General features: G+C 36.2%; 1 protein-coding gene across 2 annotated transcripts in view; it reads left to right on the top strand.

Annotated features, from left to right (window-relative positions):
* The window catches only part of LOC134540453 (polyadenylate-binding protein 2), a 64,624-nt gene that overhangs the window by 30,513 nt on the left and 11,107 nt on the right, over positions 1-23,004 (top strand). For both annotated transcript variants that reach the window (XM_063383215.1, XM_063383216.1), the window contains exon 6: positions 6,488-6,618. In XM_063383215.1, the coding sequence (XP_063239285.1) occupies positions 6,488-6,618 (131 nt within the window). The remainder of the gene's footprint in view (positions 1-6,487; positions 6,619-23,004) is intronic.

The raw sequence follows: 23,004 nt of genomic DNA, 5'->3' as shown, positions 1-23,004 counted from the left end.
TTTGTATGTGTGGAACTAGGTACTTCAAACATATTACAAAACAAAACTGAATGAGGCATTGCAATGCAGGCCGAGCATTAGCTAGATAATGGAATCTTTTCAATATTAGTAATCTCTTATTTTTCAGCTTTTTTCTATATTGCTTTATAAAGTCTAAATTACATACAGACCAAGTAAATAACTATAAACTGGTAGAACGTCTGTCGGGATCTGAAAGTGATATAAATTAATTTTCACACTTGACATTCAAATTAAGAAGACAATTACTAACTACACCCTGTGTTCAGCCTGGGCAACTCCGGGTATAGCAGCTAGTTTAAAATATTTTAAAGATTACTAATAAAATTTTCATTTTTTTACTTAATTTGATAGTTAAAATAAGAAAAGTTCCTTTCACTAGATTTATTTAATATTTTTCGACACGATGATAGATATGTCCAAAAGCAGATTAACATTCATGCCAAAACATGCTGGAAGCCAAAAAGAATTGAGGAAAGAAAACACTTTCCTGAAATAGTAGGCTGCGTCCTGGTGCCAATAGAGGAGGAGAAGGCTCACTCCCGTGCCGTACTTATAGGACTACACCAAGCATGGCCCAGATGTCTCACGCCACCCACAAGGACCGCCAAAAGGCGGTAAGCGGTAATCAAATCACAGCATAATCCAGCGGATTTAAACAGTTACAAGTATAGTGCGATGTTCACATAATGGCTGACCGACAAGGAAGAAGAAAGGGCAAAGTAAGTCATCTCAAGATGTTTAATCTTGGTGAACAAAAATTAAACAATACAGGTTTAGTACCAAAATGATCAATAATAAATCTCAGCTAAAGTAAGTGAAAAAGTTTAAGGTAATTAAATATTAGCTTTTTAAAAAAAGTTTGTCCTTCATAAAGTCTTTTAAATTAATCATATATATATGTGTGTGTGTGTGTGAGTGAACTGGTTAGGTATTTAAATAAAAAGTCACGAGTGCAATTAGTTAAATATTTTGTTAGAAACAAATACTTAAGTTTTTACAGTTAATTAATCAACTACGTAAGTATATATATATTTATATATTTTTTTTGTCATCACAGTTTTAATTTTGAAATCGGGTCTTAATTTAATACTTTCTTCCATACTATATTGCGAGTATGTCGAGGATTTTCATTTGGAAGATGGACTTTTAATGTAGTTGGTCGCTTAACTCTAGAAAATGCCACATATAACATGCCATGCATGAAGACCGGACTTGACTTTAGGTCAACCCCAACAGATTCGAAAGTTTGCCCTTGGGATTTGTGGACAGTCATGGCAAATGCAGATCTAATGGGAAATTGGTGACGCTGCGTGGTGCATCCCAGTAGTCATTTTGATGAGTCAAGGGTTATCCTTGGTATATGTACTACTTTGACGGATTGTTCACCAGTAACAATTTTTGCCTTTATTATGTGATTACACAGACTTGTTACCATGAGTCTTACACTATTGCATAGTCCTTCTGATACGTCTAAATTACGCAACAACACTATTAACACATTTTTTTTTCTATTTTTGTTCTTGTGGTGGCAAGTCTGAAATGTTAACACTATTGAGAAATTTTGTTGTAAATTCAACTGCTCCTTCAGGTGGATCTTTCATTGAGTCATGGCTATAGTAGATTTTGTACTCTCCGGGAAGTTTGGCAACTATATCATCATTAATTTTTTCAACATCTTTGTTAAGAGGTGCGAGTATTGCTCTGTCTTTCATCCCCTCATAATTTCCATTGGCTAAGCAGTTACCAAATACTTCATCAATAAGATTGTTGCTTGAAATGATATTCTGTGGAAATTCAATTTCTTCCATAGTATTTAGGGTCAGTTCGCCGTTGCCTAATTTTAGTAAATAATCAGCAAATTGTCGTTGCTCTATATCAACGCGCATATTTTCTTCTAGTTTAAAAGTCTTAAAAACTGATCATAAGGAGCATCGCTTGATAGAAAGATCTAATAACTCAGTTTTATTTGCACGTGGCTGTACAGGCAGACATTGGCGAAAATCTCCGCCTAGTACTATTACTTTTCCACCGAAAGGGAGATCCGAATTTCCTATGGATCGTAAAAGTTTATCAATGTTCTGCAAACCATATTTTGGAAGCATTGGAGCTTCATCCATAAGAAAAATATCTATTTCTGCTAATTTTTTCGCTTTAGAAGAGTTAGGTTTAATACTTGAGACTGAATCTGGTGTCAGTGGTACTTAGAGTCTAAAAGTTTTATGAGAAGTACATCCATTAGGCAATAATATGGAAGCAATACTGGTAAAAGCCATACATTTGACTCTGTATCGTTTTCCAGTCAGTTAGTTGCTCCCAATTAAAAAAAAAATGATATTATTACTTGCCAATAGATGTCAGGAAGAGTCATTTATGTTTAAGTTGATTATCGATAAAGTTGATTATTGAAAACACGAATAAAACGACATTTTCTAAAAATGAATCCTAGCTAGAACAATTTATCGCCCCCGTAACCCCCTGAATACTATATATATATATATTTAAACGAGCAATTCTTGTGTGAGTGTGTATAAATAAATAATCTGAATCTCGGAAACGGGTCCAACAATTTTCATGTAATTTCTCTTGAAGCACTTCACTTTAGATTACAAATAAGTTTCACATTTCTCACAATTTGCATTTAGATATGATTAAAATACAAAAAATTACATAACAGAGTAATTATTTTCATTATTCACAAAATTGAGCCTGCACGATGTCCAGTTTGCAAAAAAAAAAAAAAAAAAAATCATGAAAACAGGTTGAGTACATGCAACGTTACGAAGTGCAACGGCAAAGTTTTCAGTGTAATTTTTAGGCATAAAATAATTGGTAAAATTCTTGAAAGCACTGAAGGGACTTGCATTACACCTCTTTACCTTCATTTCTGTGCCGCACAGATTTCACAGTCGTCCTATGGAGGACGAGAAGACTGCGCATCAGTTCACAATCTTGCGCTTAGAGACGACACCGTGCTAGAAGCTTCAGCGAGCGTCGTGCTTATCATCCCGCCTCACACATACACCCCTAACTAGACGGGCTTTTTAAGGCTGTTCAAGAGGTCAAAAAATCGTTTCCACTTAAGAATTACTTCAAACTGAAACATCACTCACTATAGCAAATAACGGATAAGAGCACTGTATAGACTCGGAGTGGTGCCGCTGGGCACTCGGTTGCGCGAGTGCCTTCGAAGGTGGAGGGTGTGTCGATCGTCTCTCTCCTAGAGGACCAATACCTAACTGCTAGTAGGCTGAAAGCAGGTAGTCGCACTGGCTTGTTGTGCCACCTCCCACCTGAGGGAGGGGGAGGAGTATCCCGGTGTGCCACCAACTAGTATTTTTGGCACAAGTCTAAATTTTAATTTTTGAAAAATTCTGTCACCAGTCATTTTATTTTTTTTGCTGCAAGAACTTTTTCTGCATCCTGTACAATTAAGTTTTATCTTTGTCAGACCTGTCTCCCCATTCTTTCCCAGCATAAATCTAATTTGCCAACCATCTAATGACCCTTCAAGGTCTATCGTTTTAGCCCTGCTTTGGTGCACATACGTTCCCCTGAAATTCGCCTCAGAGTCGTGACAAGAAGTGCTATGTCCTGCAAGCTATCAGGGCAGGCTGTTTCTAAGACCTTGCTGACGTGAGCACTCCATGGCATGATCTCGAGTTATTTTCACCAACGTCCAGTCACGCCTCGTTCCCACTGTCATCGCAGTTTCCACCCCACCCCGTCTCTAGTCTTTCCTGGGAACACTGCCCAGAGCACTGACCGGCCACTAACCCCGGCCAGGATCGGCCTGTACCAAGGCCACGACTCCAGTCTCATTAAGTACTGCCTATGGCCTCTAGCGGCAGAGTTGCGAATTATTTCCCCTGGGTGTTTGAACGCCTGCTAAACACCTGCCCCCTGGCGTCTCCCGCAGTAACCAGTACCCCGTAGTTCATTCCCAGGCTACCACAGCGCTGGACTAGTCCTCTCCATAAGCCCAATGCTTTAGCAGTCGCCCTGTGTCAGTCAGTAGGCTGCACTGACATCGGCCAGTACCACCAACTTCGAGATATGGAAGTCAGTATTTCTCGACAAGCCCCTCAGTAATCTTCGGAACCTTTCTGTCCCGAAACCGAAGCCTCCCCCTTTTGATTGACGTCGTCTTTTAATCACGGGTTGCTGCTGCCTCAAAGGTACTGCGCGCCGCGACAGCAGACTGACCACACCACATCGTCGGCATCAAGACTTCACTCCGGTCGTTGTTTAAAGATGTAATCAGCTAGGCAAGGGATGTGATCCCTACAACTCAAGTAATTAGTATTTAGTCAGTCTGCGTACCTCGTAGAAGTAGTCATGTTTCGTTAATCATACATTATTATATTTTCTATTCTTTTGAATCATGGCAACGTCCGCGACAACCTCGGGTTGTTTCCGCTCACTGTAACCTCCCACTTAATCTTTGTTCGGCTGTTTCCTTGAGTCATTCCCAGCGCAGTATCTGATATATTGCCGACCCTTTGCGAGGCCAGCATCAATCCTCATTTTCTTCCCGCCTTGGTGCACGACTCGCTCCATTATGCAGTCCTGTGTTTCAGCATAATGCCTGCTCTCTCTCTCTCTCTCTCGCTCTTGCTCGCAAGTACACTGCCTGCATGCTGTCTGGCACATAACAATTTCATAACTGATCGAACACAAACAAAAGAAACCGTCAACCGTCAGAACCCATGATACCAGTGTGACCAAGCCTATCTTACCTCAACTACGGTTTATTCCAGCTACATTAAATAGAAACATTTCCAAAAAGAAATTATAGATCTGAGAAATATATTGATAGAAATAAAATAGATTTAGATAGAAAAATAGAAATAAATAAAAAGAAGATGAAGAAAAATAAATTCCTGACTAATTATAATTAAAAAAAATTGCTTCGTAACATTATTATTGAATTATGTATGTACTTCTGAAAACACACCAGAATGGCAATGGAATGATTTGTTACTTTGTTTTCCAAGACGAAAGTACCACTAGACATGTACCTAACTGCGAACATATGTACCTTCAATATTTTGAATACACAGTGTTAACCAGCTCTAACATGTAGCGTTAGTTTTCTGACACACTTATGTTTTGTTTTTGCATACTATTTGAACAGTCTACACCTATGTTATCACAGTGGTTATAAACAAAAAAATACGTTTAGAATAAATTAATGGTGTAATATATTTAATTGACTTCACAACTGGGATAAGTGTTGGAGCAGTTAAGTTTTTGAAGTATCTTTTTGCTTTTATTGAATTTTAGAAAGCAAATGTTATTGGCAGGAAATTCGTAATTTGTGAAACATAAACAGGATGTAAATACATTGACCTTATAGAGAAAATGTCAAGACTTGAAATCTACAATGCTATTACTTGATGTAAGTTTTTGGACATACGCCATTGCTAAGAACTTTTTCTGTTGAAGAAAAACTAATAAATAAAATAAATAAATAAAAATAAAAATACTCAAAAAAAGATACAAAAAACACACAAAATTAAGCAAACAATTGCTGTTGTCAACAAGGATATGAACACCACAAAATATTCCGAAACAGGAATATGGTCAGCAAACAAAGAAAAAACAAAGAAAAATGTACTAAGAGAACGAAAAAATCCCCATAAATGATGACAACACAAAAATATTGAAACCCAAAATAATTCAGCACAACAGTTGAAGCGAGACAAAAAACATGACAAAACGAAAAAACAAACAAATACAATAGTTTTACCTAAACAGAAACAAGCGACGTTTCGGGAACTGCTATCTGCTCCCGTCCTCAGGCAGAGACGCACATGGTACGGAAACACAGGTGCGACTGTGTTTCCGTACCATGTGCGTCTCTGCCTGAGGACGGGAGCAGATAGCAGTTCCCGAAACGTCGCTTGTTTCTGTTTAGGTAAAACTATTGTATTTGTTTGTTTTTTCGTTTTGTCATGTTTTTTGTCTCGCTTCAACTGTTGTGCTGAATTATTTTGGGTTTCAATATTTTTGTGTTGTCATCATTTGTGGGGATTTTTTCGTTCTCTTAGTACATTTTTCTTTGTTTTTTCTTTGTTTGCTGACCATATTCCTGTTTCGGAATATTTTGTGGTGTTCATATCCTTGTTGACAACAGCAATTGTTTGCTTAATTTTGTGTGTTTTTTGTATCTTTTTTTGAGTATTTTTATTTTTATTTATTTATTTTATTTATTAGTTTTTCTTCAACAGAAAAAGTTCTTAGCAATGGCGTATGTCCAAAAACTTACATCAAGTCATGCACTCCCATTGCACAAATCTTTTAAAGATAACTACAATGCTATTAACGGGAAACCATAGGTGGTAACATTATAACAGGGTTGTACTGTTACTTAAAGCACACATGTATATTTGCCACCCTGCATGTAAAGCAACACTGGTGGGTGCTGGGAGCCTCCGTAGCAGGTGCAGAGTGTCGTGTGTCGCAGGTGATGCCGAAGCGAACCAACAGACCGGGCTTGAGCATGACCAACCGGCCGCCGCGGGGCCGAGGCTACCGCGGGGGTCGAGGCACCAGGGGAGCCTTCTACTTCGGCTACCGACCCGTCAGAAGAGGAAGGTACGCACTCAGCTTTTACTAGGCCACACTTCTTCACTATGTCGGGCAGTGCGTGGCTATGGACATGTTTAGAAACTAACACCTTATAAATGTTTATAATGCAAACGTGGTGACTGGTGGAAGAAATGACGCGCTGGGGATGTACTGCTCTGGCTGTGGTTAGGAGCAGCGACACCACGTATCTGTGGGAGTAAGTAGAGGAAGATGTGTTATGGATATTTCTCTGAATACACCTGTTCATTGCTAAAACAGCCTCGTATGTCAGTGTATTGCCATTGTGTACTCAAATTTGGTTTTCCCTGTGGCTGTCTATTAACATTGTGTATTCAAAAAGTAATTTATTGCAATTTAGGTGTAAATATTTTGTAACAGTATTATTCTGGTGAGGGTGTGTAGGTTATGCAATGATAATTACATAATTTGGTAATTATTGTTATAAATGCAATAATGTATGTAAATGTAAAATACTATGAAACCTTTTAGGTCATATAGTTGAAAATAGTGAATATTGTTTTTTACTATTGGATAATTTTTTAAAAACACTAATGTTTGTTACTTTTTGAAATTAACTGCAGTATTTGTTCTGGTGCTGGTGGTTATTAATGCCAGCTGTTACTTGTGAAAGGAAATACAGTAGAACCCTGTTATAATGTTTTTCAAGGGAGCACAAGAAAAAAACATTATAAGCAGGAAAACGTTATAAGCAGGAAATCTTCATTTGGCACTTAACAATGTTCGAGCTTGGTACCAATGGACTCACCAAGCTATGTAGACAACTTCAATGTTAAAACCAAAGATAGTATACTTGATACATAAATTTTCTGAAACAAGCCAACAATTTTTCAACTTCGTCTTGTTCCCTGGTTAAATTTTGTTTGTCTTTAAAGATACACTGCCACATTTTTTGTAAAATTGTCTCACGATTCATGATGACAACATTAAGAGTGAGAACGTCTACTCCTTCGCCACCTGAAAATGTTTAATTTTGGGATTCCTACGTATGAATGAAAAAAAAAAATTATTTGTAAGCAATAGAAAACACTTTTAGTTATGCCCTCGCTCAATGGTTGGCAACTTAAATATCGTAGGACTATGTACGTGCATCTGAATACCCACTGGAATGGCAAGGAAGAGAAGAGTTGACTAAGGGTGCCAACTGACACGTAACTATGAACATTGTGTACCTTCAGTATATTGCATAAAATTGTATTTGAACAAACTTCATGTATTTTATGGCAGTGATTGTAAACATAAACATACATAAAGGAAACTTTTTATCGTAAGTGTTGGAATAATTTGGTTTTAAAACATTTTTTCCCCATTTATTGAATGTTAGAAAGCAAACATTATAAGCAGGAAATTACACTATTTATAAACGTTATATGCAGGAAATAAATACATTGTCCTTATGGGGGAAATATTGGGACTTTAAAAATATGACATTATAAGCAGGAAAACATTATATGCAGGAACATTATAACAGGGTTCTACTGTACGTGTGATGTCTGGTGTAATTTCTAGCATATGTCTTACGATGTAGCACTACAGTTGACTACAGGCATCTCTGTAAGTTTGGTTCCCCCACCCTCCATTTCGAAGTTCTTTCATGGTTGGGATGAAAAAATTTTTCCCCCAGGACTGCTAGAATATTTTTGACTATCATATTCAAGTGGTTAGTAAAATTTAAAAGTTTTGGGATCTGTGTTTTTATGAAATTGGTGTGTAAACCTGACTTCCAAATTCAAAATTTTGCTTCTGCTCCATTGTTCAGGTGTTAGGAAACTTTTACTGTGACTCTTACATTGTCTTTAGCCTGATCGATCTGACTCGTGTCAATGTGTTTTTTATTTCGACCAATAGATGATGCTTGATTTTTGTTCTGTTTCACATGCCATAATGGTTACCGTATTGGTCCGAATATAAGGCGACCATTTTTACATAAACGAGAGATGCAAAAATTGGAAGTCGCCTTATTTTCGCACCCAAGACGTCAGAACCGCAAACATTAGTTCCAAGCTGAAAGCTACAGTAGAAACATTGTTTAACAAAACGTTCACGATTTTTTATATTAACTAAAACTTTGTTACCTCACACGGTAAAAACAATAAATCCACCTAATATTGCAGTAATTTACAATTGTTTGAAGTTGAAAATTAAAATATTTGTTCTTGAGTAAAAACGTGAATGTTGAAGCATCTCAAAATGGCAACCTTTTATTTCACAATTCATATTTGTACTTTGTGTACAATCGCGTGTTAACATTTACGGTAATTTATCTTCAGATTTTTAACTGAAATATTTGTACTAAAATATCACAGTTATTTTCAGAACGATTGTTTACGTTTACAAACATTTCGGATGTAATGTATGGAAATTCACGGCTGCCAACTGTCTTTCCACAATATTTCTTTGTTGTAAAACGAACATTGCCGAACACGCTCGAAGACGCCATATTAACAGGAATTTGGTACGTTGCTTCAAAAGCTATTTTAATAATCCACTCTTTATTTATGTAAAAACCTTTCATAATTATAATAGATTATTCTTTCAAATTCATAGAACAGACTCTCTCTGTCAGAGAGTAATATGGACAAATATACGCGGTCACGTAACCGAAGTTATTCATGGCCGTATGCTTCATCATGTCAGCTAGCCACTTGTTTTGTTCCGGCAAGATGCATTATTTGTTTGCTTTTTTTACGTTAAACACACTACTAAATAGTAATACACCTTGTTCTGTGGTAATACGTAGCTTAAGTCAAACGGAAAGTTAAATGCTGTAAAAATTTTAAATTCGTAGATACAGTAAACTGTGAAAAATCAACAATCACACATCGGTGGAACGGCGGGGAACGAGCTCTAGACAAATAAACAGCTCTGAAGATGACAATTATGCAGCTTCATTAGAGTAAACACGAAAAAATTTCTAGTGTAATATTTAAAAGTGTAAATATTTTCTAATTGTTTTCTTTTGACTTTTAGGGTAGGCCATTCAAACTTATTTTAAATAAGTAAAGTGATAAATATAAATTAATTGTTATACATAAATGCAAAAACGATTTATCAACACAAAATGTATGTCTAATGAATTTTCACATTAATTTCTACCAAAAATTATTTTTACATTTGTTTGGCCTCCTGAAACTGCAGGTCGCCTTATATTCGGGGTCGCCTTATATTCGGGCCAATACGGTATTCAGTTTTCATTGTCATTACTGTTATCTAAGTGCTATTTTAATTTTGTAAATTTACCACTGTAGCTGTTTTGCATTTGTTTTTTGGTCAAATATCTATCATCACAATTTACTAGGGGTGGTATTCCAAGACATTTGAGTAAGGTAGCGAATAAGCACTACCTTGTTGGGATACAGCCGTACCCTAACTCGGAGACCGTATTCCAGAACATGTCCAAACTTTTACATGTTAGATTACGAAAAAGCAACCATTTTAATAAACAGGCCCTTCACGAGGCTAGAAACTCATTTCAGTGCATTCTTGCGCATGTTTGGAAACTATCAATACATTTGCTTATCTAAATATCCTATGGATAGCAGCACTATTGCACAAATTAAATGGTGTAATTTTAATTTTCTCAAGTACTTTTAAAGTAGCATTAGATGTATTCCAGGATAGTTTTGCTATAATTTGGCACACCAACATGCTTGGTATGTCCCTCGATCACAAAAATGACCATATATGAGTTAATGGTGCCAGATACGGTTCAGCCATTTGGACGAAATCAAAGAAAAAGTGAGCTCTGCACGTGCATGTAATTTGGGTAACAGACAGCAACGGATAAGACACCAAAATCCGCTGCCTAAACATAAGGGATTTGCCAAGTCCCATCATGCACTAGGAATTTGGTTGGGGTACAGGTGCAGTATATTCAACTCCAAAACCCTTACTTTTGTGTTTTGGAATATCAGTCTAAATGCTATTTTTTCCAGAAGTAACAAAATTTGGAAAGAAACTTAAACGGCAGGAGAGCTATTGGGAAGAATATTACTGCAAGTAGCCGTCTAACTGCAAGTAGCCGGGTTGCCACCCGACAGAGAGGATTGGGAAACCGTGAATTAGCCGTGAATTATTTTGTGCCTGGAAATCTGTGAGAAGCAATTTTTGGAAGCCATTGGGAATTATCTGTGTAGCAAGTTGAAAAGAGCTTATTAGAAAAACTACTCATTGTGCCTACAAATGCATCCTTAATACATTTTTAAGCTCTGTTTACCAGTGAACCTCAACAGAGGATTTGAGGAATGTGACATTTTATAACACTATGGAGTGCGGTGGGATTAGTCAAATAGCCACTCAATTTCTTTCCATCTATAGTGTTTTTTTTTTTTTTTTTAAATTTTTTTTTACATTTGAAGGTTTTCACAGATAGTTATGATAAACAGAAGTCCCACACTGAACAATACAGTAAAACCTTTTTGTTGCGACCCCATTTATTGCGACCACCTCTCTATTACAACCCGATTTCGAGGAACCTTGAAAAAATTGCCGAAAAAATGAAGAAAATCGGACAAAAAATAAGTTACTTGGGGTGAGTAGCGTGTTATGCGTTTCTCTTGCCGAGTGCTGTACTGCCGTAGGCAGCGCATATCTAAAAATAGATATCACTTCCTGTCGACCGCTGTCAGCGCTTGACAACCCCCATTCCACGTCCCTTTGCCGGCAGGGTGCAGATAAAGGTTTTTGTGGCAATGTGTTTACATTTAGCTTTTTGCAAGTGTCTAGTGTGGTCTGCAGTTAAGGCAAAGCTACCTGCTGGATTTCTCTTGATTTTGATTACTATTGGTTGACAATGTTTGCTTAGTTTTTGAAGTCCGATTTGGTATATTTTCTTGCTTGAATTTGTGAACTATTGTTGATGACTTATGCAAGTTTTTTTCTTTTTTTCCCCCCGATTTTGTGTATTATGACTTAATAAATAAAATATCATTAAATATTAATTACTATTAATACAATGCAGGAAAAACCCTCCGGCCGCAGCGTGTGAACATGGTAGTCAGCCGCTCGCTCGCCCTTGCTCACCCTCTCCCCGTACCGTGCGCTGCGGCCGATCTCGGATGCTGCTTGTACTTGTTAACAATCACGTTATCTGCTTCATTTTAACGAGGAGAGTAAAAATATATTAAAACTGTCAGCAAATTGATAAAAGCTTTATGTGTCCGCAAAACAGGGCACAACACTGGCCCGTCAGTTGTTTTCATTCAAAACGTGGCTAAAGAACTTGCATGGATCAGGCTAAAAACATCCGGCAATACGTGTAGGTTATAAGAAATCTTGTTATGAATTGAGATGTTATGTTTTTCGAGTAGATATACACAGCGACCGACTGGATGCATGCCCGCCTCGACTCGTTTTAACTGCCGCAGCGATGTTTATTTTGACAGCTCAAGCAATTATCTTTTCCCGTGGGTTGATAGAAAAAGGTCGCTTCACCCAGCATATAAAAAAGGCTACGCCTCTTATTCCCCACGCAGGAAACACACTGGCTGCCGTCTGTCTCTCCCGCATTTATCTTTCTTCTAACATTCCACGTCTCGCCTCTCGCGCGAGCAATAACGAAGCGACCACGGATTGGGCAGTTTTATGCTTTGTTTGGTGACAGCAGGGGGTCCAACTTGTTTTATTCGGTATATTCCTTTTCATTGGACCCTTGCTATTAAAATACATTTATATTTAAGTTTGAAAGCTTGTAAATTCCTTGTCAGAGATGACGGAACTCGAACTTGGTGTGAAAAGTGACATATTTTGACATACTTTTTTTTGAGTGTGTTTGCTGTGGAGGGAGGGGTCCAAAAATATTTACAACGATCTTACCCCTCCCTCACCGCTTTAGTACCCCATTCATAATAGCCAAATTTTACGGGAGAAGGGAGGGTGAAAAGAGCATTTTCTCACTGAAGGTTTTTCAAAGGCGAGGGAAGTTGGGGTGTTATAAGGGAGGACACTAGATGGTTTGTGTGAGCTAGCCTTGAAGAATGTTACAGAGGGGAGGGCGTCATGAAGCCGCTGCCGCCAGCCAGCCGGGCGAGCTTAGTGTGCGCCCACTCGCGTTGCAGAACCTACCGCTGCCATATTTTTAAAGGAAATGTCCCATTACTATTTTTTTTGTTATTCTTACATGAACATTATTGAAAGTATTAAAGCCGACAAAAAAAATACGCCGTGTGTTAAAATTACCAGATTTTAATGATCTTTCATTTGGTTTTTTTTTTTTTAAATTTTTTTTCTGACTTTCACATTTTGGTCATAATGTCCAATATTTTGACGGTTCCCGAGAATGTATTCGTAAAACCACTGCTTCGTTAAATCCGGGGTTCGTGACATCGGGGTTCTAGTGTATTTAACTACGGCAAGCAGCAAACGTACATGTAAACTAACAAGTAAAAATAAACTGTCTTTTGACATTTTTTCTTTAGAGGTGGCCTGTAGGGCGACGGACTTGTCATGAAGGTTGAAGTGGGTTTAAAGCAGAGCTGTCTAGCATTGTGAGTGACAGCATCCTGCCATTATTATACGGCTGGTTTCTTAGCGAGTAGCGGTTTGGGAAGGGGGGAGGGGGTTTGAAATGAACTGAAAATTTCGGAAAACATCTATTACGACCCCCCCTTTATTGCGACCCTATTCCTGGGAACCGTGAGGGGTCGTTTCAGAGAGGTTTGACTGTATTTCTTTGATTTGTCATGTGAAAGACTCTGTAAGGGTAGAGGGTTTTAGGCCTTTGTAAACCTTCACAGAAGCACTGAAACTTTTGTTTATTTACGTTTGGAAGCCCACTCTAGTGCCGCACATGACTTTGTTTACATTTTTAAATTCCTTGGTTTTGCAGCTATTTTGGGACGATGGAATTTATTTATTTTTGTTTTTGACTATGTGTGTTTATTATATGATTCTGATTACGTATATAATAAACAGGCCTTAATGTCTTTGTTGCTGGCATTTTTGAGTCGCATCATGTAATTGGCCGCCGCATTGGCAACGGGTCATTTGAAACTTTAAGTGGAATCTTTGAGGCATCCGGCCTGTTGCATGATGTGATCTGGGGCAAAAGGGAGCAAGCGTTGGGTCAAGAGGTTTGGGGAATTGTCTCCCGTGTATCGGGGAGGCTGAATTTTGACCCATAAATTACGGAGTTTATCACAGCAGTGATTTACTGCATTCTTATTGCTGCTAAATGGAGTCATTCATGTGTGCGCTTGTTTATGAAGACGGAAGCCATTTTTTATTTACCGACCTACAAATTCCAGTGATGCCATCAAGTTTTAAGAACCTGAAATTGCACAGAGACCATTGAAACATATTTTAATTTAATGAAAACACCTCAAAACATATTTTAATAGTAAATTTATGTACGTTAAACTACATTTCCTTATTTTATAACAAGTAGAACTACACATAAATCAGTGGTCTAGAGCGGTACCCTTTTGCAAACGTCTGTGCTAATCAAGTATGTTAAAGTAACATTCTCTGAGATACTTAAGCACATAAACTATTAAATATTATTGTTTTGTGGTGAATTCACTCTTTAACATTAAGAATTCTGCAGACATTTGCAGTAGTGTGCCATCATATAAGCAACTCTAGGTAGTGTGATACATGTTTATTGTTCAGTTGATCTTGAATGGCATTAGATTTTTTTTTATGTGTGTGATACATTAATTTGCTTAGTTTTGTATTAATAAAACTGTCAACCTAAAGTCTATCACACTATTTCCTTTGTATAGCATATGTTCATTGACTTATTATTTTAGCCCTATCAACTATTGGTAGTTTCTGTGTACATATTTGGGTTGGAGAGTAATGTTAATACTCAAGTGTTTAAGCTCATAATATTATTAAATGGATCACATTCAATACCTTCAATAAATAACAGTTTCATTACAACTGGAAGTCCTATTGCAGTGTAAAACCAAATTTTTTTTGTTGAAGGTGAAATAAACTAGACTAGTGGAATGTGCCGTAATTCTTTTTTTTTATTAAGTGTCTTAATATAATTTTTTTATGTATTATTATGTATTTTATGTATTATTAAGATTATTTAATTTCAATTAGTTCAAGATATATTTGTTACTACATTAAATATTTGCTTTTTCCTGATAGTAAACAAAAAATAGGACTAACAAGTAGGGGTGGGCGAAGCTTCGAAAGTTCGAATTCGAGTCAAACATTTGTTACATGAGAATTCGTACTCGAAAAAATGAAATTATTCCAAGTTCGAAAAATATAAAAAAAACATTTCAAGAGTTTTTAAGCTAATCTTTTACTATACATACATTGCCTAAAAGTTAAAGAATGCCTACGTTCAATAACATCAACTTGGAGTTAACTTAAGTTAATAAGAACACACATGCTTAGCCTAAGCCTATATGCCTGATCATTAAAACTAACCTCAACCATAATATAAGTATGTTCGTTATACTTTGTTCAACTTAAATTGGCTTAGAGTAAAATAATTGTCATTATCATATTTTGCTGAGAAAATGGCAAATAGCAACTCCCAATGAATTATTTTCATGTTTAGAAACGTGCCAGATTCATTCCCGACTTCGGTATTAGTCTTAATCTCCCCTCACAACAGCTCTTTTTCCATGCATAAATTACGTCAATAATGATTTAACGGGATACAATATCACCAACGGACTTATAAAACAGCAGTTACGGCACTGAATACAATGAAATAAGATTATTGAATAAAATTCATTTATAAATAAACGGGGAAAATATTCCATGGATGGAACAGTAGAAAAAATGAGTTTCGTGAATAATCGTAAACAAAGATGGCGACCATACAACCACTCCGTTTTTCACCCACACACTTTCTACACTTCTTAGGCTGGGCCTGCTTTTGTGCAAAGAGTAAAGATATTTTTTTTTATGTTGGAAGGAATGTAATAAACAATAAGTAGTTTGTCTCTAAACATTTGTGTGCATAAGCTGAAGGCCAAAAGTAAAAAAAAAAGTTAATATTTACCTTCAATCGTTCTTGTTTAATATAATAATAATAATAATAATAATAATAATAATAATTATTATTATTATTATTATTATTATTATACGATAACAACGTAGAAAGTTCAGCCGGTTGTATAAAATATTATCATACAGTATTTAGTTGTATACAAATAGCAAATGTTACGTGACTAAGTTTTTTTCAATGGTTCAAAAGGCCTAAGTTAATGGAGAATGTTGCGTTGATGGTTAAGTTATGTATTAGCAAATGTGTGTGAAAGATTTTTAGCAGTTTACATTAATTGTAGTTGATATTCAAATAATGGAAGAAAGCACTTCTGGTTTAAATCAGGGGCCGCCTGCCAAAAAACCAAGAAGTCCTATTTGGTTGTTTTTTTACCAAGAGTGCCAATGGGAAAGAAGCAACTTGCAAAGCATGTCAAAAAACATATAAAATTCCAACAGGTACTACTACAACTCTACAAAATCATATGAAACAGCATCCTGTACAATTAAATGAACTAAAAAGTCATGAAAAATCTGTCACAGTGATAAAAGAAGAAAATCAGTTGTCCCTGAAATGTGCTTTCCAGAAGCATTTACCAATGAGTAGGGACCTGAAAAATTCGCGATCGCGATAAACCCGAAAAATAACACGAATTTCTTTATTTCACAGTAGAAACGCGATTTTTTATGTTTTGAGTCAATAACGCGAATTTGTTTTAAACAAATAACAATTCACGATTCATTTAACGAATTTACGAGCTGGCGATATTTCCTATTGAATACATCGATATTTATCGTTTTCTTTGATATACGTGTTCTCTAAGTCGCTGTATCTAAATAAGTTCGTCTAATCGATTTGGAGTAAAACATCCACACGCGACGCGAAACGATCGCCATTTCAGATTTCACTTCTTGGGTTTTGACGTGATTGTTGCATACGAGTGATTTATCTAAAGTTTCATGCCGTTATTATAAGTTTAAAGATGCCAAAACTTCCAGTCAGTGTACGGCAACGAGCCGACGAATTCAAAAGTGGCGGTGTTTATGCGTCAGATGCGTCAACGCTTATGTGTAAATACTGCAACTGCAGAGTGGTATTTGAGAGGGAAGATTCCGTTTTAAAACACACAAAAAGTGAAAAACATGTCAACTCTTAAAGAAAATACACGAATGGTTCTTCTGAAAGGAAAATCCAGACGTCTGTTGTCGAGAATTTCGGCAGCGTAAATCAACGTAAAATCGGCATTGAACACATGACAATGAAAACGACAGAGGCATTCGCCAAGGCAAATTTACCGCTGGAGAAATTAGAAGACCCACATTTAAAGTCATGGTTAAATGAGTTCGTTGAAGGTAGGATTTTTTCCCCGTTGCATTGTGAGTTAAGCTCTTCTGTTTTTATTAATTCTAGGTCATTAAATCACGTATTGTTAGGTCCTACAGTGCATAGGCCTAACCATGTCGGAGAGTCGGTGAAACTCGCTCTTTTAATAAAAATAATGCCAATGTCCATACACATTGATAAGCCGGGTATAACTCAACTCATTCCCCAACCTCCTCCGTTTCTTTTTTTTTGCATTTTATATGTGTGAAAACACCGCCTCGATCTGTACACAACATACCTGCAATATTAAAAGTGTTTCCTAAAATTATTTCGGTGAATAACTCACCAAATATTTATTATATTTGTGATATACACGTGTTTAGTAAAGTAACTTAATGTAACTTAAGCCTATTTAGTAAAAATATGGTGGCAAGTTGGTAACTTGTAGGCCTACTTTACTTAGTATTTTTACTGCTTCGAAGTAGGCAAAACTCAAAGTACAAAAATATGACATCTCAATTTCTTTACAAAAAGTGTGTGAATTAGTTTCCTTGATGTTTAATAGGCCACTCTACTGTGGTATTAGAGTAATTAGGCCCAACTTACTTTTTCTGTAGCATTTTAGGTTAGGTTATGTTTTTTTACCCCACAAACATTGACACTAACTTATTTGGTTTCTTGGAATGCAGAATGAATGTAAAAATATATCCTAATGCAATAAAATGATTTAGCATCGTAGGTATAGGCCTACCCTTTTACTAGCCTTTCCATTTTAAAAGTGCTCTATAACAAAATTCCTTTAGTGAAATTTCTTGTATTCAGTAAGTACTTACTTTGTTAAATGATGATTTAAATTTTTTATTTTCTATGCAATTGTGTGTTATCAGAATATGTATTCAAAAGTAAAAATAACACTTGTTTAATCAAATAATCAGACATACTTCAGAATACTTAGAATACTTCATTTGAAACATCCACGATGTCAAATCAAAAATAAATTTTAAATAAAATAACCTCGCTTTTATATCACGAATTTTGGGGAAAATAACACCACTTTTGAGAAAAAATAACCCCACTTTTTCAGGTCTCTACCAATGAGTCCAGACAATCCAACAGCGAAGAAGATAACTGAGGCAATTGCCGAGATGATACCCATGTGTTACTTACCCTATGAGTTTGTGGAAAACAAAGGATTTTTAAATTTTATGAAAGTAGCTGTGCCCAACTATAAAGTTCCAAGTCAAAATGCATTTTCAAGGAACCACATACCAACACTGTACACAGACATCAAGGGCACATTACAGACACGTTTAAATTCTGATCTTGCGGAGATTGCTTCCTTGTCACTAACTACCGATGCATGGACATCAAGGGCACACGATGGCTATATTAGTCTGACATGCCATTACCCGAGACCCAATTTCGAGAATGTGTCATTTACAATGAACACTTTGCCACTCAATGATGCTCACTGTGCTGAAAATCTGAAGAAAACCGTGCAACATGGTATTTCTGAATGGGGTATCAGTCTTGAAGGCAGTATACCTATATACTGCGTCACAGACAATGCTGCTAATTTCCGTGCAGCAGCTGGATCTTTATTCATCTCACGACAGTGTTTCGCCCATTCATTGCAGTTGGCTATAAGTAATGCCAAAACTGAATATCCTGGTGTAAACATTCTTCTGGGCAAATCCAAAGCAATAGTTGGACATTATAGTCGCAGCACGCAAGCAAGAAAAAGACTTCATGGCCAGATGGAAGAAATGAAGCTCCCTGTGCTGGAATTAATTCAGTATGTCGATACCAGATGGTGCAGTGAATACCAAATGTTGTCACGTTTCTATGAAGTTAGGAAGGCTGTTGCAGCAGAACTTGCAAACTCTTACAACAATATTGACATGTTGACACAGTTGGAAATGAAACAAGTGGCAGGAATTATGTATTGAAATTCTTGGACCACTTGCTGAAGCTACAAGTGATATCAGCAGGGAAAATTATCCAACATCATCACTTGTAATTCCAATTCTCCATTGTTTAAACACACATCTAGTTGACTACATTGCAGCCAAGAAAGATGCCATTACATTTGCTCGGTGTTTAGAGAAGTCTCTCAAATCTAGGTTCGGCCTGTTTCAGTCAGATGCTGTATATTGCACAGCAATGCTTTGCGATCCTAGATTCAAAAGTGCATTGCTCAACACTGTACTTGCTTCACTTACCCTTTCTAAAGAAGTTAAAAACCTTCCTCGGAATGAACCTGAGAGATCTTCTGAGGAAATCTAACCTTCAAGTTCTGGACTTCGTTTATGGTCAGCGTTTGATCAGATCCCAAATAAACAATCAACAAATGATAATAAGGTAGATTGTTACCTGAAGGAACCAAGGATACCAAGAGAAAGCAATTCTTACATTTGGTGGAGAGATGAAGGAAAACTTAAATATCCTGAACTGGCAAATGTTGCTCTGAAGTATTTAAGTATTCCTGCCACAAGTGTATCAAGTGAGCTGGTATTTTGTTCCTCCGGAAACGTGGTGACAGCACGTCGTCAATCCCTGACACCTCAACACGTGCAGGAGCTAACATTTTTGCATGACAATTTAAATAAGTTTTGAAAAATATTTTCTGTCACCAAACTTGTAGTTTATTATGTACTTTAATATTTTGAATTTCTTGTATTTAAATGTGCATATATTTTGTGCATCTGCGAATTACATTTACAGTATTTTTTATATTCAACCTAGCTTGTAGGTTTTAAGATTTGTACATTAATTATAAATAAGATCGTTGCATTGTTGGTGTTTGCATTTAAGAAATTCTTTGATTTGGCCTAGTATTCAATATTTGATTCGAATTCGGGAATATTTATAAAAATTTGCTTCAAATTCGCTTTGAAACGAAAATATCTATATTCGTCCACCCCTACTAACAAGTAGAGGTACTTTTACAACTTAAAATTTACAATGTGCTGATTATTGTGATGAAAGGTTCTCAATGAAGAATTTTAGCTATCAAAGTCATTTATATTAAATATTATATATTATTTATATTAATTATAAAGTTTATTTATATTTAATATTATTATCATGTGTAAACTGTTGCTTTTGAAGTAATATTAATTGTGCCCTTACGGTTTGCTGTATTATGTATACCAGTGATGTATTTTCTTAATATTTTGCTGTTGATTGCTACAGTCATAGGTCAAACAACATTCAAGAGCTACTAAATTATGTTCAGGAAAAACACTTTTAACATAGAAGTAATAAAGCTTTACAATAATACTTTTATTTTTATGTAATACTAGCTGTACCCTGCCACACTTCGCTGTGGCACATTGTGATTGAATAATTGAGAAATGAGAAACAAAACGAAGAATACATTTCATATAAGTTTAATTTTGCTATACTTGTGGATATACAATATTTTTTGTTTTTCCACTGTATGCGTAGATTAAAAGACCATCTGGTTTTCCGACTCGGGAACACGCAACATACAGTTGTCCATGTGAAAAGCAATCGCATCAAAATCAAAACCACACAATTATAAATATTGACCTTGAGATTTATTGATTGTTATTGCAAATGACAATCGAATTGGGAATTGCAATCTTTTAAATTGAAATGGTGTTTCGGTCGGGATCATGGGTATTTGAGGAATGAGGACATCTTCACCTTTGAAAGGCCCCATTAAAATTGTTGCTTCCACTACGTTATTCATTAATTTCTTAACTGAAAGTCGTGTGCCGTTGCAGAGTTTTGGCTGATAAATATTCCGCAAGAGGATAGTTGGCACACATATTTTCAATTTAAGTATGTGTGGTGGTATCCCTGGCAGATCAAGTGAGTTTAAAAATTCCGTTGGATAATTAACTACTTTGTCTGCTTACACAACGGTGTCTATCGACTTATATGTAATTTCAACACTTTGAATACTGGATTGAATAACATTATTAAGTTGATAGAAATCTTTATTCTTTGCGGCAAGGATAGCTCTTTCACTGAGCCAATCGTGATTTCTATGATTTTTTTGAATGTCAGGAAATACTTTTTCGATCAGTTCTTCTTTCGATGTTACTAAATTACAAAAATGATCGGGAAATGATATTCGTCTAGACGTCTCATGGACTGGCAGCTGTCCGTTTCCAATTTCCAGTAACTGTCGTGAGAATATCTCAGCTGATGGATCATTCTGCAACTGGACACGCATATTCGTACTCAACTGCAATGTACGTACATGCCGCCATAGTGTTGAATATTTCAGGCAAGCATTTATTTCGTCTGCTGGTGTTGATCGAGAAATTACAGGCAATGGTTGCCTAAAATCTCCTGCGAGCAATATCAATGCATTCCCGAATGGTTGAACGTTTCCACGAAAATCTCGTAACGATCGATCAAAAGCTCCAAGCAATTTTTTTATGTGCCATACCGGATGCTTTGAAAATATTGCACGTAAGAGTCTCGATGATTTGCATGTTTAATGGCAACTTTAGAGCTGAATGCGCGGTTCTTCCACCTGGTAACAATGTCGCAGCTATTCCAGACGAAGCAAGAGCTAAGGTTATGTCATTTTTTGATTGAACCGTTGCTAGAATCAATCTAATTAGGAATGTTTTCCTTGTTCCCCCAATTCCGTCATTTATCATTTGCATTATGCTATCATAAATGCCTTTCTGTTCATGCGTTAATTTGGGAATGTTCGATTGGACATATGTCTGAAGATCATCAATGTTATAACTCTGTTCACGGCGTAAATCTACATCAAATGCAGCAGTCGCAGTTTGGGTTGGTGCTGGCATTACTAATTGACTAAGAACTTTATTTGTCTTCAATATTTATCAATGCTTCGTTGTAAATGCATTCTGTTAATTCTAAGGTCATATTGGCATTTTCAAGGCGTACTCTATGCAAAATATCCTCAGCCATATAAGATTGATATTTTTCCCATAAGTCTGTGGGAGATGAAGGAAAGCAAGCGGTCAATATAATTGCGAATAATGCGCGAATTTGGTTTGGATGCAATAACCATCTACACGCAATCCCACATCAAGTGGTGATAGATCCATACAAAACATAACCTCTACTTACGATTGATGCAATTGTTGTTATTGGCGATAGAACATATTAATTAAATAAAAAAAAAAGTATAGGGTCTAAGGAGTTAAAAAAATGAATAGCCTAGAACAGGGGTTGGCAACCTTTTGAGTCGGAAGAGCCAAAATTACAATTTACAAAATTTCAAAGTTTTTAAAGAGCCACAAAAATTTTTCTTGCCAACAATAAATAGTACTTGCATAAATAAAGTTTTTTGATAAAAAAAACTAATCTATTTATTCATAAGAAAAATTTATTCATATGTAAGTAGTGTTTTTTCACAACAAATTGGATAATATATATATGGTCTTATTAGATAATCACTTATTACCTATGTTAGTAAAAAATAAAAACAATTAAACACTTACTTACAGCACTAACTTGTACTTCAATAACAATTAATTGCGCAAACACATTCAATCGGAGCGTTGGCTCATAACTGGTTGTTTTAAGTTTCAAACACGACTCTAAACTTTCATTTGTTAGTTGGCTTCTTACTTTACTTTTAATTATATTCATGCAAGAGAACGCTTGCTCGCACGAATATGTCGATCCAAAGATAGTCAGCACTCCAAATGCCAACTTCTTCACCTCACTGTAGCAATCAGGAAGACTATTCCATGCGTCGAATATAAGTGCCTCAACTAGCGGCATTTCTTTTAAAGCTGTCCACTTTTGTTGCGTTACGTACATACATTTCTGGACCTCCAACTCTTCCAACTTGCTTTTCATCTGTAAATTTTCCACTCCACAAAGCTTTACTTTTTAAATCGATCCATTGCATTTCTAGAGATCCAGTATCAACTCCAAATGGCTCAATGTGGATTTTGTTACCATTTGTGTTGAGAGGATTTACTATGAATGCTAGAGTGGTTTTGTTGGTTTTGAATTGTTGAAATGTCAGCAAATTCATCTTTAATTTTTTTATAACTGTGCTGAAGTATTTCGTGTCAACAGTTGCACTGGTTTTATCGCGATATTGCTTTAGAAATTGAAAATGAAGTAAT

The sequence above is a fragment of the Bacillus rossius genome, chromosome 16, assembly GCF_032445375.1.
Source record: "Bacillus rossius redtenbacheri isolate Brsri chromosome 16, Brsri_v3, whole genome shotgun sequence".
NCBI lineage: Eukaryota > Metazoa > Arthropoda > Insecta > Phasmatodea > Bacillidae > Bacillus > Bacillus rossius.
Note: the sequence above shows the minus strand (reverse complement) of the source record. Positions and strands in the feature narration are given on the sequence as shown.